At 44.0% G+C, this 18,454-nt stretch overlaps 1 protein-coding gene and 1 long non-coding RNA gene across 2 annotated transcripts; one reads left to right on the top strand and one right to left on the bottom strand.

Annotated features, from left to right (window-relative positions):
* Window positions 1–3,695: 3,695 nt before the first annotated feature.
* LOC122456687 lies at window positions 3,696–4,651 on the bottom strand. Its single transcript, XR_006275686.1, has 3 exons — window positions 4,555–4,651; window positions 4,408–4,453; window positions 3,696–4,271 (listed from the first exon to the last, which is right to left on the bottom strand). It is a non-coding gene; the product is annotated as an uncharacterized LOC122456687 (long non-coding RNA).
* An 8,335-nt stretch (window positions 4,652–12,986) lies between these two features.
* On the top strand, window positions 12,987–13,769 carry LOC122456724 (16 kDa beta-galactoside-binding lectin-like). The gene is made up of 2 exons (XM_043497489.1): window positions 12,987–13,172; window positions 13,638–13,769. The coding sequence occupies exons 1-2, from the start codon at window positions 12,987–12,989 to the stop codon at window positions 13,767–13,769; spliced, it is 318 nt and encodes a 105-aa protein (XP_043353424.1).
* Window positions 13,770–18,454: the final 4,685 nt, after the last annotated feature.

Raw genomic sequence — 18,454 nt, 5'->3', positions numbered from 1 at the left:
TCCTGTGCCGCTGCAGCTGCACTCGCTCGCTGCCCCTCTCTGCCGCCACCCTGCTGGCCACTCACCTGCCACCCACTCGTCACTCTCGCTGCCCCTCTCTGCCGCCACCCTGCTGGCTGCTCACCCGCCACCTGCTCGCTGCTTCCGCCTCCCCTCTCTGCTGCCACCCTGCCACCCTGCTGGCCACTCACCCGCCACCCACTCGCCACTCTCGCTGCCCCTCTCTGCTGCTGCCCTGCTGGCCGTTCACCTGCCACCCACTCGCTGCTTCCACCAGCCACCTGCTCACTGCTCTCACCGCCCCTCTCTGCCACCGCCTGCTGGCTGCTCACTGGCTGCCTGCTCACTGCGCCTCTCCACCAGCTGCCCTGTAGGCCGCTCATCGGGCCTCTCCGCTGCTTATTGCGCCTCTCCGCTGCACCAGCCACTCGTTCACCCGCTCACTGTCAGTAACCTTCTGCGGCCACCTGCCTCTCTGCTGTGACCTCTGCACATCCGTCTCCTAGTGATTGTCAGTTCTTTGCAGGCAGGGTAGAAACACTGTCCCATCCCAAGTGATTTCAGCTGTCATTGGACATGTAACGTAACAAAGAGGCTCCTAATGAAGCCTATTTAGCTGTATTCTTTGAACAGTTGGAGGAACAGGTTAAACCAGTCTAGGGAGCACCCTTAATGAGAGTGTGCAGCCTTCTGACTGGGGATACCTATCCCCACCCCTTTTCCTTTCTCAGGACTCTGACATTCAAGCCCCTGGCTTAGCAGTGTTCTTTCAATTGTGGGTGTCCACCTCATTTGGGACAGGTTAAGCACAGTCCTGCTTTCCTGCATTTCTCCAATAATTAGAACATTGGTAACCATATTTCACTACCCTGCATTCAGTACTAAGGCGATTTGGACCCAACACCAGCCAAAGTTGATCACTTTGACACTGCTGTATCTGCTGAATATGTAAGCAGAGCAGGAGCAAACTATATTTACATAAACACATGCAAAGTACGAGACCTAGGACAGAGCCCAATGGAACCCCACTCAATAGATCTTCCCATTTGACAGCAAGCCATTGGTAACAAATCTTTGAGAACAATTTTGCAACCAGTTGTTCACCCACCGTATAGTAATTTCACGTAGACCATATTTCCTTTGCTTATGAGACTGTCATGTGGAACTGTGTCAAAACCCTTAATAAAGTCTAGATATAAACACACCTACCACTTTCTGCCATCCACTGGGCTGGCTATGCTGTCAAAAAAGGAAACCAGATTGGTTTGTCATAATCTGTTCATGACAAACCCACATTGGCTATTTCTTATAAGCCTATTAACTTCTAGGACTGAAGAAATTGAGCATGTAATAATCTGTTCCAGTATCTTTCTGGGTATTGAAATTAGGCTGGCTGGTTTCTAATTCCCTTGATCTTCCTTTTTTAAGGTAGGCAAACATAATGCCTTTCTCCAGTCCTCTGGGACCTAACCAATCTTCCATACGTTCTTGAAGATACTTGCTAATGGTTCCAAGATTGCTTCAGCTGGTTCCTATGTTGAAAAGTCTTCAGGACCCACAAACTTAGATGTATTTAACTTATGTAAATATTCTTTAATTTGTTCTCTCTATTTTGATTTGAGATCCTTTCCCCTTGTTGTTTATATTAAGCAATGGTCACAATTAACCATTTTGGTAAAGACTTGAAGCAAAATAGTATCCCACACTTCAGCCTTCAGAAGCAGTAGCACAGGTTAGATTTTTTTCATTGAAAACTGGCTTCTCCAGGGAAATGAAGAATGTGGTGGGAAATTTTTCATCCCTTTGAAATTTTTCAGTTTTTTGATTAAACTAAATGACAAATTGTTTGATTTTTTGAATCAAAACATGCTTTTGTGAGTCTTGGCTTCTGAAAAAGTGAAACAAACTTGGAATTGTGGGTGTGTCGGCTCACTTTTCCTTCTCTCCTCTCCCTCCCCATGGAAGTGAGAGAAAAGGCAGAGCGAAAAGTGTGGGTGGGAGGAATATAACAAACATTTCAGTTCTTTGGTTTGTTAAGTTTGGTTTAATTTTTTTTAACTAAGCAAAAACTCCACAAAATTTGTCCAATAAAACAGCATGTTTTATATTTCCTTCATTTTTTTAATTTTTAAAATTAATTTGTCAGAGAAAATATTTTTCTCCTAGGTCTAAGCAGCAGCACCCACTTGGAGCCCTCAGGAAACACTGACTCGCACAACAGTTGTTTAATCATAAAGAAAGTGAAATTTGTACCCTAACTGATGACGGTTAGCCCAGTAATGAAACTTTATAACACAATCTGCCAATATTAGCTTTGCCATAAACACTGTCTAAGGGAACAATCACTTCAACATCTTAATTCTTTCACATTTGCTGGAAAAGGGACAATTCCTCGGTTGAGCTTCGGGATCCACAGGGTATTGAGCTGTTTGTTCTGACAAGAGAGCTCGCAGCACCGGATACTGAAAGGCTAAATCCCTTTGAAACATCTGGTCCACAGACCAATGTCCGATCCCTCCCTTGCCTCTGTGTCAGCAACTGCAGATCTCAAACATTGGCCCACAGGGCTCTTAGGAGCTCGTCAGTCCGAATCCACCACCCAGTGCCCGGCTCATGCTGCTAGAATAGCAGCCGGCGTGTAGCAGAGGACTCCAGTCCTGGGCTCTGATTGGTGGAACCCTGGGGGACCCGACTGGTCCCCAGCCTCTCTGTCCCCCATGCCAAGGGGCAGGACGTTGTCTGTGCAGCTGGGTTCTCCCTGCTCAGCTCTGCTTCCCCTGCAACACCTGCTCCTGATCTCCTGGGAACCTCTCCCCGCCTGACGCCTGGGTTTGCCCTCTGGTCTATCTCAGACTCTGACCTCCTGGTATCTGACCTGGCCTGACTTCTGCTCCAACCACTAGGTCAGACTGCCCAGGCCCCGATCATGACACTCTGCTAATAGCAGCAACTCATGGATGGTGCTGTACAGAGCATGGGCTGCTGTGCTGTAGGAACATGGTGCTGGCGGTGAGTGGGGCTAGGGATATTTATCATGAATGAATGGTGACTGTTCTCCCTCAGCTTCAATGAGATGTTACCCAACATCCCGAGACAGAATTTTGGGTTTTGTTTGCCCTTTTGACTTTTGATATTCTTACACCCCCCACCAACGTGTGAACAAAACAAAGACACCGTGTGTTGCATCTGCCCACAGCTAGACGGGGTTTATAGCACACGATGAGCAAAGAGCAAGAAGAGAATGAAAGAGTTGCTGGGTATGGTGGGAGTTTAACGTATGAGCGGACACTTGAAGGCTGCCTGACTCCCCTCCCAAGCCAAGGTCAAGCAACCTGTCGGGAGGGGCGAAGGGGATGGCGGGGGGGAAGGTGTAAGAAACACTAAAACCAAAGAAATGGTGACCCTGGTGAAATACAACCTCATTCCCTCCCCTGGGATACAAAAGAAGTGGTACCAAAGCCCCCATTTACTGGGCTTCATCCATCTGTCAGCCATTGATGCTGGTGAATTTTCCTTTCCAGCTGTCTTTCCTTTTTTCTTTTGAGCTTATTTACCCTCTGGTTTAAGGATCTCTCAGGTTTTCGACCATCCTGTGAAGCAGTCAATGTTATTATTATAACATGAAACGGTCTTGTAAACTTGAAAAATAAAATACTCATTAGGGTGTTTTTCTATTTAAAAAGTCATAGCTTTAAAACAAAACAATCCATTTCAGGCTGTACAACAAATACAGGTTTTGGTTTATTTCCACCACTAGTGTTTCTCTAAAACCTAGACTTTTTTTAATACAAGCACATGTTTCCACAATGCACCCAAAGCAAAGTGTGCAATAAAATACTTTTTAAATGCCCCACCATAACTATGTCTTGCCCAGGCCCCCTAGTTTTAAAACAACCCATTTTAAAAACACATCACTTTTTTCAGAGTAAAAACCAAACTGTTTTGAAATAAAGTACTGTAAAACTCCACCCACCTATCTCTAGCATAGGCCCCCTGAATCACACACACACACACACACACACACACAAACAAACCCCACGAGTTTTAAACACACCAAATCAACAGTTTGCAACCAAGTACTTTTAAAACCCCACACCTATCTCTAGCATTGGCTCCCTGAGTTACCAACAACAATTTAAAACATTAACTAATTAAAAAACATTTTAAAACACAAATGCTTTTAAAAGTCAAATGCAGAAAGTTGTCTTCCACCACAGGGTAAAGGGATGCTGACACATGGTTATTCTGTTTTCCCCCACATGTATTTGGGCCTTTGGATTAAAGAACAAGCAAAGTTTTTAGTTAGTATTATTCTCAAATTGCATCAAATCCATATGCAATCTGTGTTATACCTGGTGTTTTTTAATTTAACAGTATTAAGGACAACTATTAAAAATGGGGTTTTACCTGGCCCTGCTGAAAAGCAGCTTGAAGTTGCTGTTTCCATGTCACACTGCAATAAAGATAGGTACCATTATTTTAGTAAGGACAGCATGGACACAGAGTGCCATTATATAATATATATATTTTCAGAGTTAAAAACAAGCAGTATACCTAGTCTTGCAGTCCAGCAGCTATTCTGCTCAAGATCATTTCTGTTGAAAGAGGACAATCTCCAAAACAACCCCTGAGGTTTTTATACCATCCTAACTCTTTGTTTCAGAGTGTGTGATTAGCAGGTTGATTCGATCACTTACAACTTTGAATTAACAGATACTTAAGGAAATTAGGTCTCCCTCCCTTTTGTGATCTGAGGGGTGGGGGAATTAAGTTATCTGCAAAACTGGACTGCTTTTGGCTTTTTTTTTTTTAGTTAAAATACTTTTTTCTGTTTCAATGAAAAAACAGAGCACTACAGGGCCTTCTTACAGTATTAAACAGTAAATGACCATACACAGCAATCCTTAATGTTACTGATATCAATGAATGTCTTGGGGGGGGGATTAAACATTTTTCTTTCATGCTTAAAGTTTTGAGTTGTTTTGAAATCAAATGGATGTATCACAACCCTAGTAAACATCCTACAAATACCCAGAGCTTTTAAATATTTTTACAGCTAATGCTTGTTCTATGAAAGTATGGTGGAGGTTTGTTAACCCTTGAAACATTTCAGTTTTGGATTAGACTCTTATTTAAGTTTGTAAATATATTATTTTAATGAATTTGAGTTGCTAGAAAGAGTGGCCCATAGCGTTCAGACAACTCCTGGATTATATTTAAACTGTCCAGTAGAGTTCTACCAACTCCTGGGGTGATATTTAAATTGTCCAATAGCGTTTATGAGCTCCAAAGGTTTTATTTAATTTAATATTAATCAGAACTCACCATCCCCACCCGCCTCCCTCCCTTACTGTGGGTGTACACCCATGAAAGTTAATTACTGATTAGTAATATGTTTAACTTTGATTGCAACAATGGTGGGTAATCACATCTAGACCTACAGACTCAATAGACTCATGCTGGCTATTCAGTGGGGATGTGGTAAAACCATCAGCTCAAGAGGGTGAGTCAACTCTATTGTATTCAAACAGGTCTCAGGTTTCAGAGTAGCAGCCCTGTTAGTCTGTATTCGCAAAAAGAAAAGGAGTACTTGTGGCACCTTAGAGACTAACAAATTTATTAGAGCATAAGCTTTCGTGAGCTACAGCTCACTTCATCGGATGCATTTGGTGGAAAAAACAGAGGAGAGATTTATATATACACACACACAGAGAACATGAAACAATGGGTTTATCATACACACTGTAAGGAGAGTGATCACTTAAAATAAGCCATCACCAGCAGCAGGGGGGGGAAAGGAGGAAAACCTTTCATGGTGACAAGCAAGGTAGGCTAATTCCAGCAGTTAACAAGAATATCAGAGGAACAGTGGGGGGTGGGGTGGGAGGGAGAAATACCATGGGGAAATAGTTTTACTTTGTGTAATGACTCATCCATTCCCAGTCTCTATTCAAGCCTAAGTTAATTGTATCCAGTTTGCAAATTAATTCCAATTCAGCAGTCTCTCGTTGGAGTCTGTTTTTGAAGCTTTTTTGTTGAAGGATAGCCACTCTTAGGTCTGTGATCGAGTGACCAGAGAGATTGAAGTGTTCTCCAACTGGTTTTTGAATGTTATAATTCTTGACGTCTGATTTGTGTCCATTCATTCTTTTACGTAGAGACTGTCCAGTTTGGCCAATGTACATGGCAGAGGGGCATTGCTGGCACATGATGGCATAGATCACATTGGTAGATGCACAGGTGAACGAGCCTCTGATAGTGTGGCTGATGTGATTAGGCCCTATGATGGTGTCCCCTGAATAGATATGTGGACAGAGTTGGCAACGGGCTTTGTTGCAAGGATAGGTTCCTGGGTTAGTGGTTCTGTTGTGTGGTGTGTGGTTGCTGGTGAGTATTTGCTTCAGATTGGGGGGCTGTCTGTAAGCAAGGACTGGCCTGTCTCCCAAGATCTGTGAGAGTGATGGGTCGTCCTTCAGGATGGGTTGTAGATCCTTGATGATGCGTTGGAGAGGTTTTAGATGGGGGCTGAAGGTGATGGCTAGTGGCGTTCTGTTGTTTTCTTTGTTGGGCCTGTCCTGTAGTAGGTGACTTCTGGGTACTCTTCTGGCTCTGTCAATCTGTTTCTTCACTTCAGCAGGTGGGTATTGTAGTTGTAGGAATGCATGATAGAGATCTTGTAGGTGTTTGTCTCTGTCTGAGGGGTTGGAGCAAATGTGGTTATATCGTAGCGCTTGGCTGTAGACAATGGATCGAGTGGTATGATCTGGATGAAAGCTAGAGGCATGTAGGTAGGAATAGTTTTATATAGAAGCCTTTTTTTTTGGCTTTTATTTTAAACACATTTTGGTGGGGGGGGGCTCCCCACAAGTTTCTACTACACACATTTCTGCTTTTTTGCTGTAAATGGGTCTCTTTTACACAAAGACACAAAAGCTAGTTTCTCAAAAACTATATTTTTTTTAATTTAAAAGACATACAGCCGCTTGAAAACAAATCTAGATGCTCCATCAAAACTTTTATCTTACTTAAGGGCCACGCAGACCTTTTAACAGAAACACAGATAGTCACAAAGCCCTTTTCAATAGATATTTTTATTTATAGCTACCAAGTTTTATATCGCATGGTTTGTCCCCTCACCATTCTCTAACTTAATCCTTTTAAGTATCAGAGGGATAGCCGTGTTAGTCTGGATCTGTAAAAGCGGCAAAGAGTCCTGTGGCATCTTATAGACTAACAGACGTATTGGAGCATAAGCTTTTGTGGGTGAATACCCACTTTGTCAGATGCATGACGGATGCATGACGTCACATGCATCTGACGAAGTGGGTATTTACCCACGAAAGCTCATACTCCAATACGTCTGTTAGTCTATAAGGTGCCACAGGACTCTTTGCCGCTTTAATCCTTTTAGATTTCTTACCCATAGTCTTTTCCTTAGCAGGGTTCTGTAACTTTTTGTGTGGACCAGATGGTCAATATAACGCTGGAAGCAGGCATTGTTGGGTTTGGTCATTTTCTTTAAAGCACTGTCAGGGTCTCGACCGAATTGCACAGCATTTACCAAGGTCACCCCTTGTGCTAAATGTTCTTGGGTTAGGCACAGACATTGCAAAGCATAACCTATGGCAATAGCAGTGTTTAAAAAGTTTTCCAAACACAGGTCAGTGCACAGGTCCCGGAGCTTGCAGTTTATATCCTCCAAATAGGGTGACCAGATGTCCCGATTTTATAGGGACAGTCCTGATTTTTGGGTCTTTTTCTTATATAGGCTCCTATTACCCCCCAACCCCCTGTCCTGATTTTTCACATTTGCTGTCTGGTCACCCTACCTCCGTGACAGTGCAGTTGGGCTGGCGCGTCTATGACACAGCCCTAACAATCTTCAAAAAGCTTTTCCCTAAGGCAGTTATTAAGGCCAGCATAAATAGCAACATGTACAATAGAACGCATGACTTTTTTACGCTCACAATGTGGCACTGGCTCAGTTAATTCCATGCCAAGCTTCCTCCTTAAATCCACATACCCATCATCCTCAGTGTCCTCGTCAATGATTTGTACCAGTGTTGAGCAAAAACAAGATGGGCCCGGTTCGTCTTCGCTGTCTGAGGAAACACTGTCCAGGGCCTCTGGGTCCTCTAGAAAGGCATCGTTGAGCTGTCGAGAGATTTTCAGAAAAGAAACAACTGTAAGCCCCCACTGCTTGTTTTTAGATTTACGCAACCCCGGGTTGGTTCCTAACCCCACCGCATCCTCGACTGTCACTTCTTAATCATTCATTTACCTGAGCTATGTCTTTTCCATTCACCTTGTCCACCAGTGATTCCCATGAGCCGTGGTTGCCTTCCTCCATGGGGGTGGTCTTCCTCACAAGCGGTTGGGTTTCAGGATCGGGTTCCAGCATATCCATCAACGGCTGGGCCAAAGGGCTCCCCTTGGCCGCTCCCTCCTTCTCCTTGGAACAGGTGGTCAATGGCCCTTGGAGCTAAAACAAAGTCTGAAGTTCTCAAGGGGGTGGTGAAGGAGTCCATGTTTCCTCTCAGTGTTTCCATGATTTCGAAAACACGCACGGTGTTTGTAATGAAATAGCTTCTTCCGCACGGTGCTGGGACTTCCTGGAGTGGTGCTGTGCTCTGATTGGTAGAGGGAGGTCGGGGGAGGTCTTAGAGAGTGTGACGTTATTGACATGAACTGTGACCATATAGATCATTGTTGCAACCAAGATCCTATAGTTGCACCAAATCTTGTACAAAGGAGGTCAAGTGAGGTGTGTATGAAAAGGTTATGATTTCCTGGTTATGATTATGCATGTATCATTTTTGTATTGAAAGTTATAAGTATTGGCTCTATACTGTCTGTATCTCAAACTTGTGCTATGCTTCTGGGTGACACCCTGGACAATTTGGCATCAGCACTGCCTAGCCTGCTTGATGGCCCATTAAGGACCATCAGCTATACAACTGACTCATTGGGAGAAGGCAGATACACCTTGTGACTCAGCAAGGCCTGCAGGGACATGCCTATGGACAGAACTGTAAGGTTTTTCTATGCCATGTGCTGGGTAGCTTGTCTTTGGAACAAAGGAAGCACAGGCCACATGGCAAGAGACTAGAAAAGGCAGCTGCAGTTCCTCCAGCTTGTCTTTAATCCTGCTTCTTACCTCTGGAGGAACTTGGCTACAAACTGAAGCTCTGAACAAAGGACTGAATGACCCATCCCAGCTGGGGATATTCTCCAGACACTTGATTTGAGCCTTCAGTTTATTCCATCACTGCTACAAGCCTGAACCAAGAACTTTGCCATTACTGTATGTAATTGATTATTTTAAGCAATTTTAGCTCTCATCTATATTTCTTTCTTTTTATGAATAAACCTTTAGATTTTAGATTCTAAAGGATTGGCAACAGCGTGATTTGTGGGTAAGATCTGACTTGTATATTGACCTTGGTCTGGGGCTTGGTCCTTTGGGATCCGGGAGAACCTTTTTTCTTTTACTGGGGTATTGGTTTTCATAATCATGCATCCCGATAAGCAATGGTGCTGGCGGTGATACAAGGGAACTGGAGTATCTAAGGGAATTGCTTGTATAACTTCTGGTTAGCCAGAGGGGTAAAACCAAAGTCCTCTCTGTTTGGCTGGTTTGGTTTGCCTTAGAGGTGGAGAACCACCAGCCTTGGGCTGTGACTGCCCTGCTCTAAGCAATTTTTCCTGAATTGATACTCTTAGTTATGTCCCACTGTAAGGACGTGGCCTCTGGTGGGACACAACTGAGAGTATCAATTCAAAGGGATTTAGCCTTTAAATATCTGGTGCTGTGAGCTCTCTTGTCAGAACAAACAGCTCAATACCCTGTGGAATCTCAAAACTCAACCCAGGGATCATCCCTTTTCCAGCAAACGTGAAACAATTAAGATGTTGAAGTGATTGTTCTCTTAGACAGTGTTTATGGCAAAGCTAATATTGGCAGATAGTATTATGAAGTTTCATTGTTGGGCTAACCGTTGTCAGTTAGGGTACACATTTCAGTATATTTATGATTAAACTACTGTTGTACGAGTCAGCGTTTCCTGAGGGCTCCAAGTGGGTGCTGCTTCTTAGACCTAGGAGAAAAATATTTTCTCTGACAAATTAATTTTAAAAATTAAAAAGTTGAAGGAATTGAAGGAAAGTTTAAAAATGCTGGGTTTTTGGACAATTTTTGTGGAACTTTTCCTTAGTTGAAAAAAGTTAAACCTAACTTAATAAAACATTTCAGTTCTTTAGTTGTTACATTTTCCCCAACCACACTTTTCGCTCTGCCTTTTCTCTCCCTTCCATTGGGAAATGGGTGGCGGAGGGGAGAGGAGAGAGGGAAAAGTGAGCAGACACCCCCATAATTCCAAGTTTGTTTCACTTTTTCAGAAGCCAAGACTCACAAAAGCCTGTTTAGATTTAAAAAATCAAACAATTTGTCATTTAGTTTAATCAAAAAAACTGAAAAATTTCAAAGGAATGAAAAATTTCCCACCATATTCTTCATTTCCCTGGAGAAGCCAGTTTTCCTTGAAAAAAATCTAACCTGTGCTACTGCTTCTGAAGGCTGAAGTGTGGGATACTATTTTGCTTCAAGTCTTTACCAAAATGGTTAATTGTGACCAGATGCTTAATATTAACAACAATTTAAAAAAAAATTATTTCGAAATTTATTTTATATGTTGGATTAGCGGTAATGTTGCATGCTTGTGCTTTGTTATATTTGGTTGATTGTTTAGAGAAAAAGGTTGAAAGAATAGAGTGAGAGAACTTAAAGAAAAATAGAGATTTTTGTTTTTTAAAGAGTTAGCTTGAAAGGATAGAGGCAAGTTATTAAAGAAAAGAAAGATTTTTGGGTAGGTTTAGTAAGGAGAGATTATTGTAAAGGCATAGTTTGGCATGTTATTAAAGAATTATATATTCTGAGATAACTGTAAAAGGTTTATTAAATATAAGGGTAGGTTAAGAAAAGAGTATTTAAGAAGAGTTAAATAAAAGAGAAACATATTAAGATAGGTTAAATGAGAGAACAGGGCAAGAAAAGGGAATTCTATAAAGCGGAGCCTGTTTAGTAAGCACATGGTAAATAATATAAAGGCAGGTTAATAAAGAAACATTTAAAATATTAAATATAAGGGTATGTTAAGAAAAGAACATTTAAAAACATTAAATAATATTGAAAAATATAAAGATAGGTTAAAAAAAGAACACACATGAGAGGCTTGACTGCTGGTGTTGGCCAGGGCCTTCTAGGTGCAGCCGTCTTTAATCATCAGACCCGTTTAAGTAGAAGCTCCTCCTTACTTAGGGAGGGAGAGCAACGTCTGCCCTAAACTATTGGCTAAGAATATCATGCTGCCTGGCTAAAGTAAGGAGAAGCTTCTATTTAAACAGGTTGTTTTTTACAGCTGCATGCGGAAGGGTCTCTTGACACATGGTGTAAAAGGATTTAAAATGATGTAATGAAAAAGTACAAAGATGCCTTATAGATGACTATAGTGCATGGATCACTGGCTAGCCTAATTAGTCTTATCTGTTTTTAAAATGTAGAGGAAGCCACAGCTCCAGCCTGTGATGTATTATTTTAATAAAATCTATGGACCCAAAACAAACACAGGAGATTGTACCTGTGTCTCAGCACATGGGTTGGAAACATTTAAAAACAAAGTCATTCTGACAATGCAACAGAAAAATTCATACTCAAATCTAAAAGTCCTAAGAAAATGAAAGCTTAATATAACTTTCACATGGATTTGCTAAAAAGTGGGGAGGAAAATAAACTTCTCTCTGATCCACTGGATTACAGAATAAGGGGAATATAAACTAGCTGTTATTAAGGTTCTGTGGTTTTCACTCTGGGGTGTTTCTGCATGCTCATTTTTAACTGAAACACACCTGTAAAAATGTTAAATGAAGCGATGTGTCTTCATATAGGTTTGTCTTTTAAAGTGTTTATTCCTTTACAAAACTTAATATAACTTTCAGTTGTATTTGTTAAAAAGTGAGGGAAGAAGCAGCCTTCTTCTCTCTGATCCACTGATTCACGGACGCTGTTTTTGCTAACCATGGTTTTGCTGCAAAAGCCTAATGCTTCAAATTGTACTCACTAAAAAATGACCAATGTTAGTCTAAAACAGGGGAAAAACTTTTAAAACTGTTTGTTACTAAGGGCTTATGGTTTTAACCTTTATTAAAGCACCTATGTAAAAGGGCTACATGGTGGGAAAGATGCTTGGGGTCTTTTTTTAGATAAGAATAAGGCAATTAAAAAGGAGGGGAGTAGTAAGGGGAGGGGAGGGAGTTGGCTCTTGTTTAAAAATCTTGGGACTGTAGGATTGGTTCAGGAAAATGTATTCTATGACACAGCTGTAGAACAGCATCTGATTGGTCCGATCCAAAAGCGGAGCTAATTAGCCTGAGTGGCTGTGAACCTTGGGAGCTCCCTCTTTCCCCAGAAGCAGCTGCAAGGGTAAGATCTCTCTTTCTGACTCAGTCACATGCTGCCTATCTTTGCCCTTTGCAAAGGGGCTTTCTTTTCCCTTTTCCTGCCCTGATCTCTCTTCTAACCTATCTTTATATGTTTCTCTTTTATTTAACTCTTTTTAAATGCTCCTTTCTTAACCTACCCTTATATTTAGTATTGTAAATGCTTTTCTATTAATCTCCCTTTGTTTGGTTAAGCTCAGGTTGGTGCTGGCCTACGCCCGCAGCTGGGCTGGGTGAGATACACGGTGGAGGAGTTGGGGCCTTTCGCCTGCCGTGATACACCTCCCCTGCGGACTTTGATTCCAGGTGGAGGGGAAAGAGATACACAAATGACTGGGAAAAGAGACGCACTCCATGGGAGCCCGGCCCAGCAGTCCTGGATTTCCTATGCTGATGTGTCCCAGTTCAGACACTGGCTCCAGCCCCTGCTGACCAGCTCCATGGGCTGTTGTTAATTATCAGCCTGTCATGTACCCTTTGCACCAACCATCATGCTGCCCTCCAGCTTTGCCCTGAACATGGGCCGGGCCGGCTCGGACCTGGCCCTTCACTTCAACCCCCGGTTTGAGAGCCACAGGGATGCCCGCATCATCATCTGCAACTCGCTGCAGGGTGGGGAGTGGGGGGAGGAGCAGCAGGAGCTGGACTTCCCCTTCCAGCAGGGTCAGGACGCCAAGGTGAGGGGGGAGGTGGGGGGGCACTGTCTGGGGGAAGATCGCAGCTCTCCCTCTGTGGGGTGGACTGACTTAAGGGGTGAAGTTTCAGCCCCTCCCTGGGGGAGAGCACAGCCCTCTTCTCTCTTAAGTGGGGTGCAGGGCACTGTCTGGGGTGGGGGTAGATCCCATATTTTGGGGGCAGGACTCCCTTCCTCTCTCTGAGGGCAGCCTCCACCCTTCTCTCATCTCTCAGGAACTGCAGGGCATCTCCCCTCTGCTGGAGTCAGCTGAATGGAGGGGAAGGGGACAGGGCACTGTGTGGAGAAGACCGCAGCCACCCCATCTTGAGCAGATGAGTTTATTGCTAGTGGGGATGTCTCCTGTCTTGGTTGGGATGGAGGGGGGGTGTAAGGTTGGGATGATATTTAACCCCCTGGGGGCAGGTGTCTCTGGCTCCACCCCTCACCCTCTGGCTCCTCCCCCCAGATCTGCATCTCCTTTGATGCCCAGGGGCTGACGGTGGCACTGTGGGAGCAGCAGCCTGGGCTGGGGCTGGAGGCCATTGAATTCTTCTCAGTGGAGGGAGACTTCAGGGTCAAGTCCATCAAATTAAAGTAGCTCCGCCCCTTCCCTGCTGGCTCTGCCTCCTCCATGGGGGTTTAAAACCTACCAATCAACATAAATTTGCTCATCAACCGGGGTGTCTCTGGGCTCGTTATTCACCCCTATGCAGCCTGGGAACCAGGATAGGACCCTGGGGCCTGGCCCCATCCCAGCTGGCCCTGAGGATGAGGAGCTCATTTGGTGGTGGAGGCTGGGCAGTCAGGGGGCACTATCCTCTAGGTGTGGGGGGAATTCTCCACTGGGGATATGGATCCCTCTGGGAGTTGTACAGTGGATGGAGTGGGAGGAAAAAATCTAGGAATGTCATACTGGGATGTGGTGTAGGGCCTGGCAGCCAGGATTCCTGGGTTCTCTCCTTGGCTCTGGGAGGGGAAACAAGTCTCTGGAGGGAGACAAATTCTCACTGCACATCTGTATTCAGAGGTGATGCATGCAGGGGAGGCATGGGAGGTCATGGGGAGGGGCAGATTTCTGCCTTGCATTTAGCCCTGCTCCCAGAATTGCTGATCTAGCAGGGTAGAGCAGTGTTGTCTCCTTGACTCCAGTTGACACAGGCTGGGTGGCCTGCTGAGGTGAGTTGGGGGGTGGACGTGGTGCTCCATCCTTGAACGTTCCTCTGCGCCCCTTCAAGGAGATATGTGAGTGGGGGGGAAGTGGTGATCCTAATCGATTTCAGAAATTGGAATTAATCAATTTCAGAATGAAAGTGGCCTTAATTCAGATTCATATTGGAAGTGAATTAAGCCACACCGACTTCCAAATAACAGCATCTAAACAGCAATTTAATGCAGTGTAACTAATCTACTTCCCATTTCCACCTTTAGTTAATGCGGCTTAATTCTTCTGGATGTCCTTGTGTAGACAAGCCTTGATTTAAATACACTAAGGAATCATGATGGATGGTAAATGGTTTTATTATGAAACAAGCCCTAACAAAATGCTTTCAATAAAGGAGAAATAATTCACAGGGTTTTACAGAAGCATGTAGGGAACATTCCACTTCCACCATCCATGCACAGTACCCTAGTGCTTGCACTGTCTCTGTCCCAATACGCCTCTCCATGGGCTAACAACCACACATGTACAAACAGGGGATTCACACTATTAAAATATAGGCATCCCTGACACTCTTCCCCCTGGTGTTCGTGTTTTCTAGGGTTGGCTATGCTGCCTCCCACCTGTTGTTAAGGCTGTCCCTTTGCTTTCACAACTATTGGGCAGAACACAACATGCAGTTACAATGTTCTGAACTTTCCTGCTGCTTCCAACCTGTCCCTTAAACAGCGTCATCTGCCCTTCAGGCAGCCCAATGCACACTCACCCGCCATTCTGGAGCTAGCAGGGCGATAGTTAAATGTTCTTTCTGTCCACATGGTCTGTGTGTGGCCTCATTAGCCAGGGCATCAGAGGGTAAACTGGGTCTCCCAGAATAACGGAATCAACCTCCATGCCATTTATGTCCATAGCATTTCTAGGGGCAAACAGTCCTTCCTCCATTCATTTAAACAGAATTGAGTTTTGAAAGATCCTACCAGCGCAGACCCTCCCAAATCAACCTGCCTGTCTTTGGAGCACCATGCAAAAAAACCCACCCTTGTGTTTATAAATTCTGTGCCGTGGTGGGGAGGGGGGCAAATGACAGGCACATGGTTCCCATTGGCTGTCCTGACGCAGTTTGGGAACCCCACGTATGCAAAGCCACCAGTGATTTCCCAAGCATTACCCAGCATCATGACCTGGTTGGCCAGCACCTTGTCAATGGCACAGTTAATCTGCCTGAGGGTGGCCCCAACAGTTGATCTCCCTGTGCCAAATGGGTTGGCTACAGACAGTAACGTTGTGGGGTAACCAATTTCCAGAGGGCAGTGGTGAGCCATTTCCCCAGGGATATGGGCACCGTGTGTTGCTACGTGTCGCTGAAGGCTCTGGAGTCAGTTCTGCACTGAACTCAGAAGAGGTAACCTTCCCCAGCCGGACACTGTCTCGCCGCTGCTGGGTCACCCCAGCTCTGCAGAACCGTCCTCTCCCACCGACCCATACTGGGTTCCCGGGCCCAGAAACGGCGCTGAAGGCTGTGTAGCTGACCCAGGAACTGGGCCTCTAGTTCCAATAGCTCAGTATCGTCATCTATCTCCGCTGCCACCAACGCAGCGTGGTCTTAGAAGACAGGACACTGGACCATTTGTCTAACCTCGTATGGTCGTTCTAATGTTCGTAGCTTATAACAACACTCAACAGGTGGTTGAGAGACACAAGCCGAAGGGTCAGTAACACAACAGTAAAGTGAACGAGTTATTGACCATTGCGCAAAAGTCTCAGCTGCCCATTGGCCTATTTACTCATGTTGTAAGCACAAGTTTTTAAGGAAATGACAAATTGCTTTCTCCCCCATGAGTCACCAGCAGGACTTGAACCTGTTAACTGTGGCATGGGTCTCTGCTGCTTTTTCTAAAGGAGTAACTCCATCAACTGGCAGTAGCAGTGCACTGTTATCCTCTGTGCAACAGCCACTAGAGAGCAACACAGCACATAGTTTGCCTGCATTTCACCTGCATCTCCTGTTAAAAGAAGCTCTTCCTGAGTGTCTGAAGTCTACTGAGTTCAAGATTCACCCTGGATGATACTTTGCAGTGACTCCCAGCTGTGTGTTGCCAGGAGGGTTTGAATCTGGCTTTTTCAGCACTCTGGGATCAGACTCTACTGCTGAACTCCAGTCATTGTTTCGGTTAACACCTGGGGCGGCTCCTCCTTCTCACAGTAATGGGCTCAGGCTCTCTGCAGACTCAGGCAGCGTCACTACATCTGTCCTGTTTTCAAGTTTTTCTTTCTGACCACAAAGACTAGACGGTGTTAAAGGGCTTTCCCTTCCCCCCTCCCCTGGTTCTTGTCATAAGGACAGAAAGCAGAAGACTGGGAAGTCCGAAATGCAGGCAATGCATTGTTTATTGGGGTTAGTTTCAAGCAAGCATACCCATAGCTCTACATGCCAGCGGAGCCTTTTCCCAGTGTCTCTATTCCCACCTTCTCCTTCTTAGCAGGTCCAAATATACGTGCAGGGCATGTCCCTGGTCCCTCCCTTACAATTTATGGCCATATTCCGTTTTGGAGGGTTGTGAGTCTGGCGGCTTCAGTACCACTCTTTTGTATCTCATGTATCTCAGGGGTAGGGAGTGAGGTTGTATATTGGCCAAGGCCAGGCATTTCTTTGGTTTTTAGTGTTTCTTATGCCTCCCCCCATTCCCCTTTGCCCTTCCCAGCTGGTTGCTTGACCTTGGCTTGAGAGAGGAGCCAGGCAGCCTTCCAGTGTGTGCTCATATATCACACTCCCACCCTACCCTACCCTACACTTTAGCCCCATCTTTTATCTTTTCTCGTTATGCTGTAAGCTCCATCTGGTGTTGGGAACTGCAACACACAGTGTCTTTTTTCTTTGTTCACAGATATTAGTAAGGATTTAAGAGTATCAGAAGTCAAACACAAAATTCTCTCAGGCTAACAAACAGGCCTCTATATCAACAGACTGCATGTCTTAGTCCGGACCTATTCAAAGGCAGAGGGCCCTTTAGGTTTGTGAGAAAGATAGGTTATAAAACACACGTTTGATACCGCAGACATAGCCTGTGTCATTCACTTTATCAGAAGGTCATATCCATGTTCATTATTGTTTCCTTAATAACCCCAGAAATGTATACCTCAGGAAGGACAGATTAAGTGGGCAATAGGTAGGTTGTTCTAGGGAGGGCCAAAATTCAGGGTAACACGTTGATTAAAGAATCAAATTAACCAGTTGCCTCTACTTGGTTTCTTATCATTATTTGGAGCTGTGTTTTCTAAAGAACAGACTGGAGGACTGTAATACATTGATGAATTTTATTAGCAACTTTCAAAAGCAAAAGAGAAATAACAGAAAGCAAAACACAGATGGTTAGAAGGTAGTGTTCACAATGTCAAAAAATGGAGCTTTGCAAAGGACATTACAATTTTCAAGAGATAATAAGGCAGTTCAATTAATGCAAGGACTTAGCACACCTTTGTCACAGACCCAAAATTTATCCTGGTTGTGTGCTTGTCTGTGCCGGTGATTTTGCTATCAACATGGAATTATAGATCCTTAAATAGAGATTCTTATTTATGTCCAATCAAGCTTATTTGCCAGTGGAATTATGGGACTGCTTATGTCAGTTCAACCAAATGATTGTCAGCTAGGATTTAGAAATTTTGACATATTACTGAATTATCAAACAATGTCAATTTCACTCAAAAAAATGACCTTGCAAGGCTGAGGCTCAGAGCCAAACTTTGGAGCTTATATGTGCATAAAACTATCACACCTATGTAGGCATGGAAGAATTCGATAATTTTGATGGATAATATCAAAGTTTATTTTTAAGCATTTTTCATTTTTTAAACTGATTTTAAATAGCCACTATTGGGGGTCAGGACAATAATTTTGAATGACAGTAGAGACTGGGATTCAAAAAGTTAAAGCTCTGCAACTGTTTTTGTCAGTATCACATGTCAAAATATACAAAGTAAATAGCCTTAAATCAAACTCCACTAAGTTCTCAAGCACCATGTTTCTTACTTTGCCTATCTGTACATTTCAATTATTATTGACAGAAATGTTTTTTCATCCATTTATGTGCATGCAGTGAAGTTGATGTTTACTGACATTTACC

This window comes from Dermochelys coriacea, chromosome 14 (genome assembly GCF_009764565.3).
Source record: "Dermochelys coriacea isolate rDerCor1 chromosome 14, rDerCor1.pri.v4, whole genome shotgun sequence".
Lineage (NCBI taxonomy): Eukaryota > Metazoa > Chordata > Testudines > Dermochelyidae > Dermochelys > Dermochelys coriacea.
This window is presented reverse-complemented; position numbering and strand designations above follow the sequence as displayed.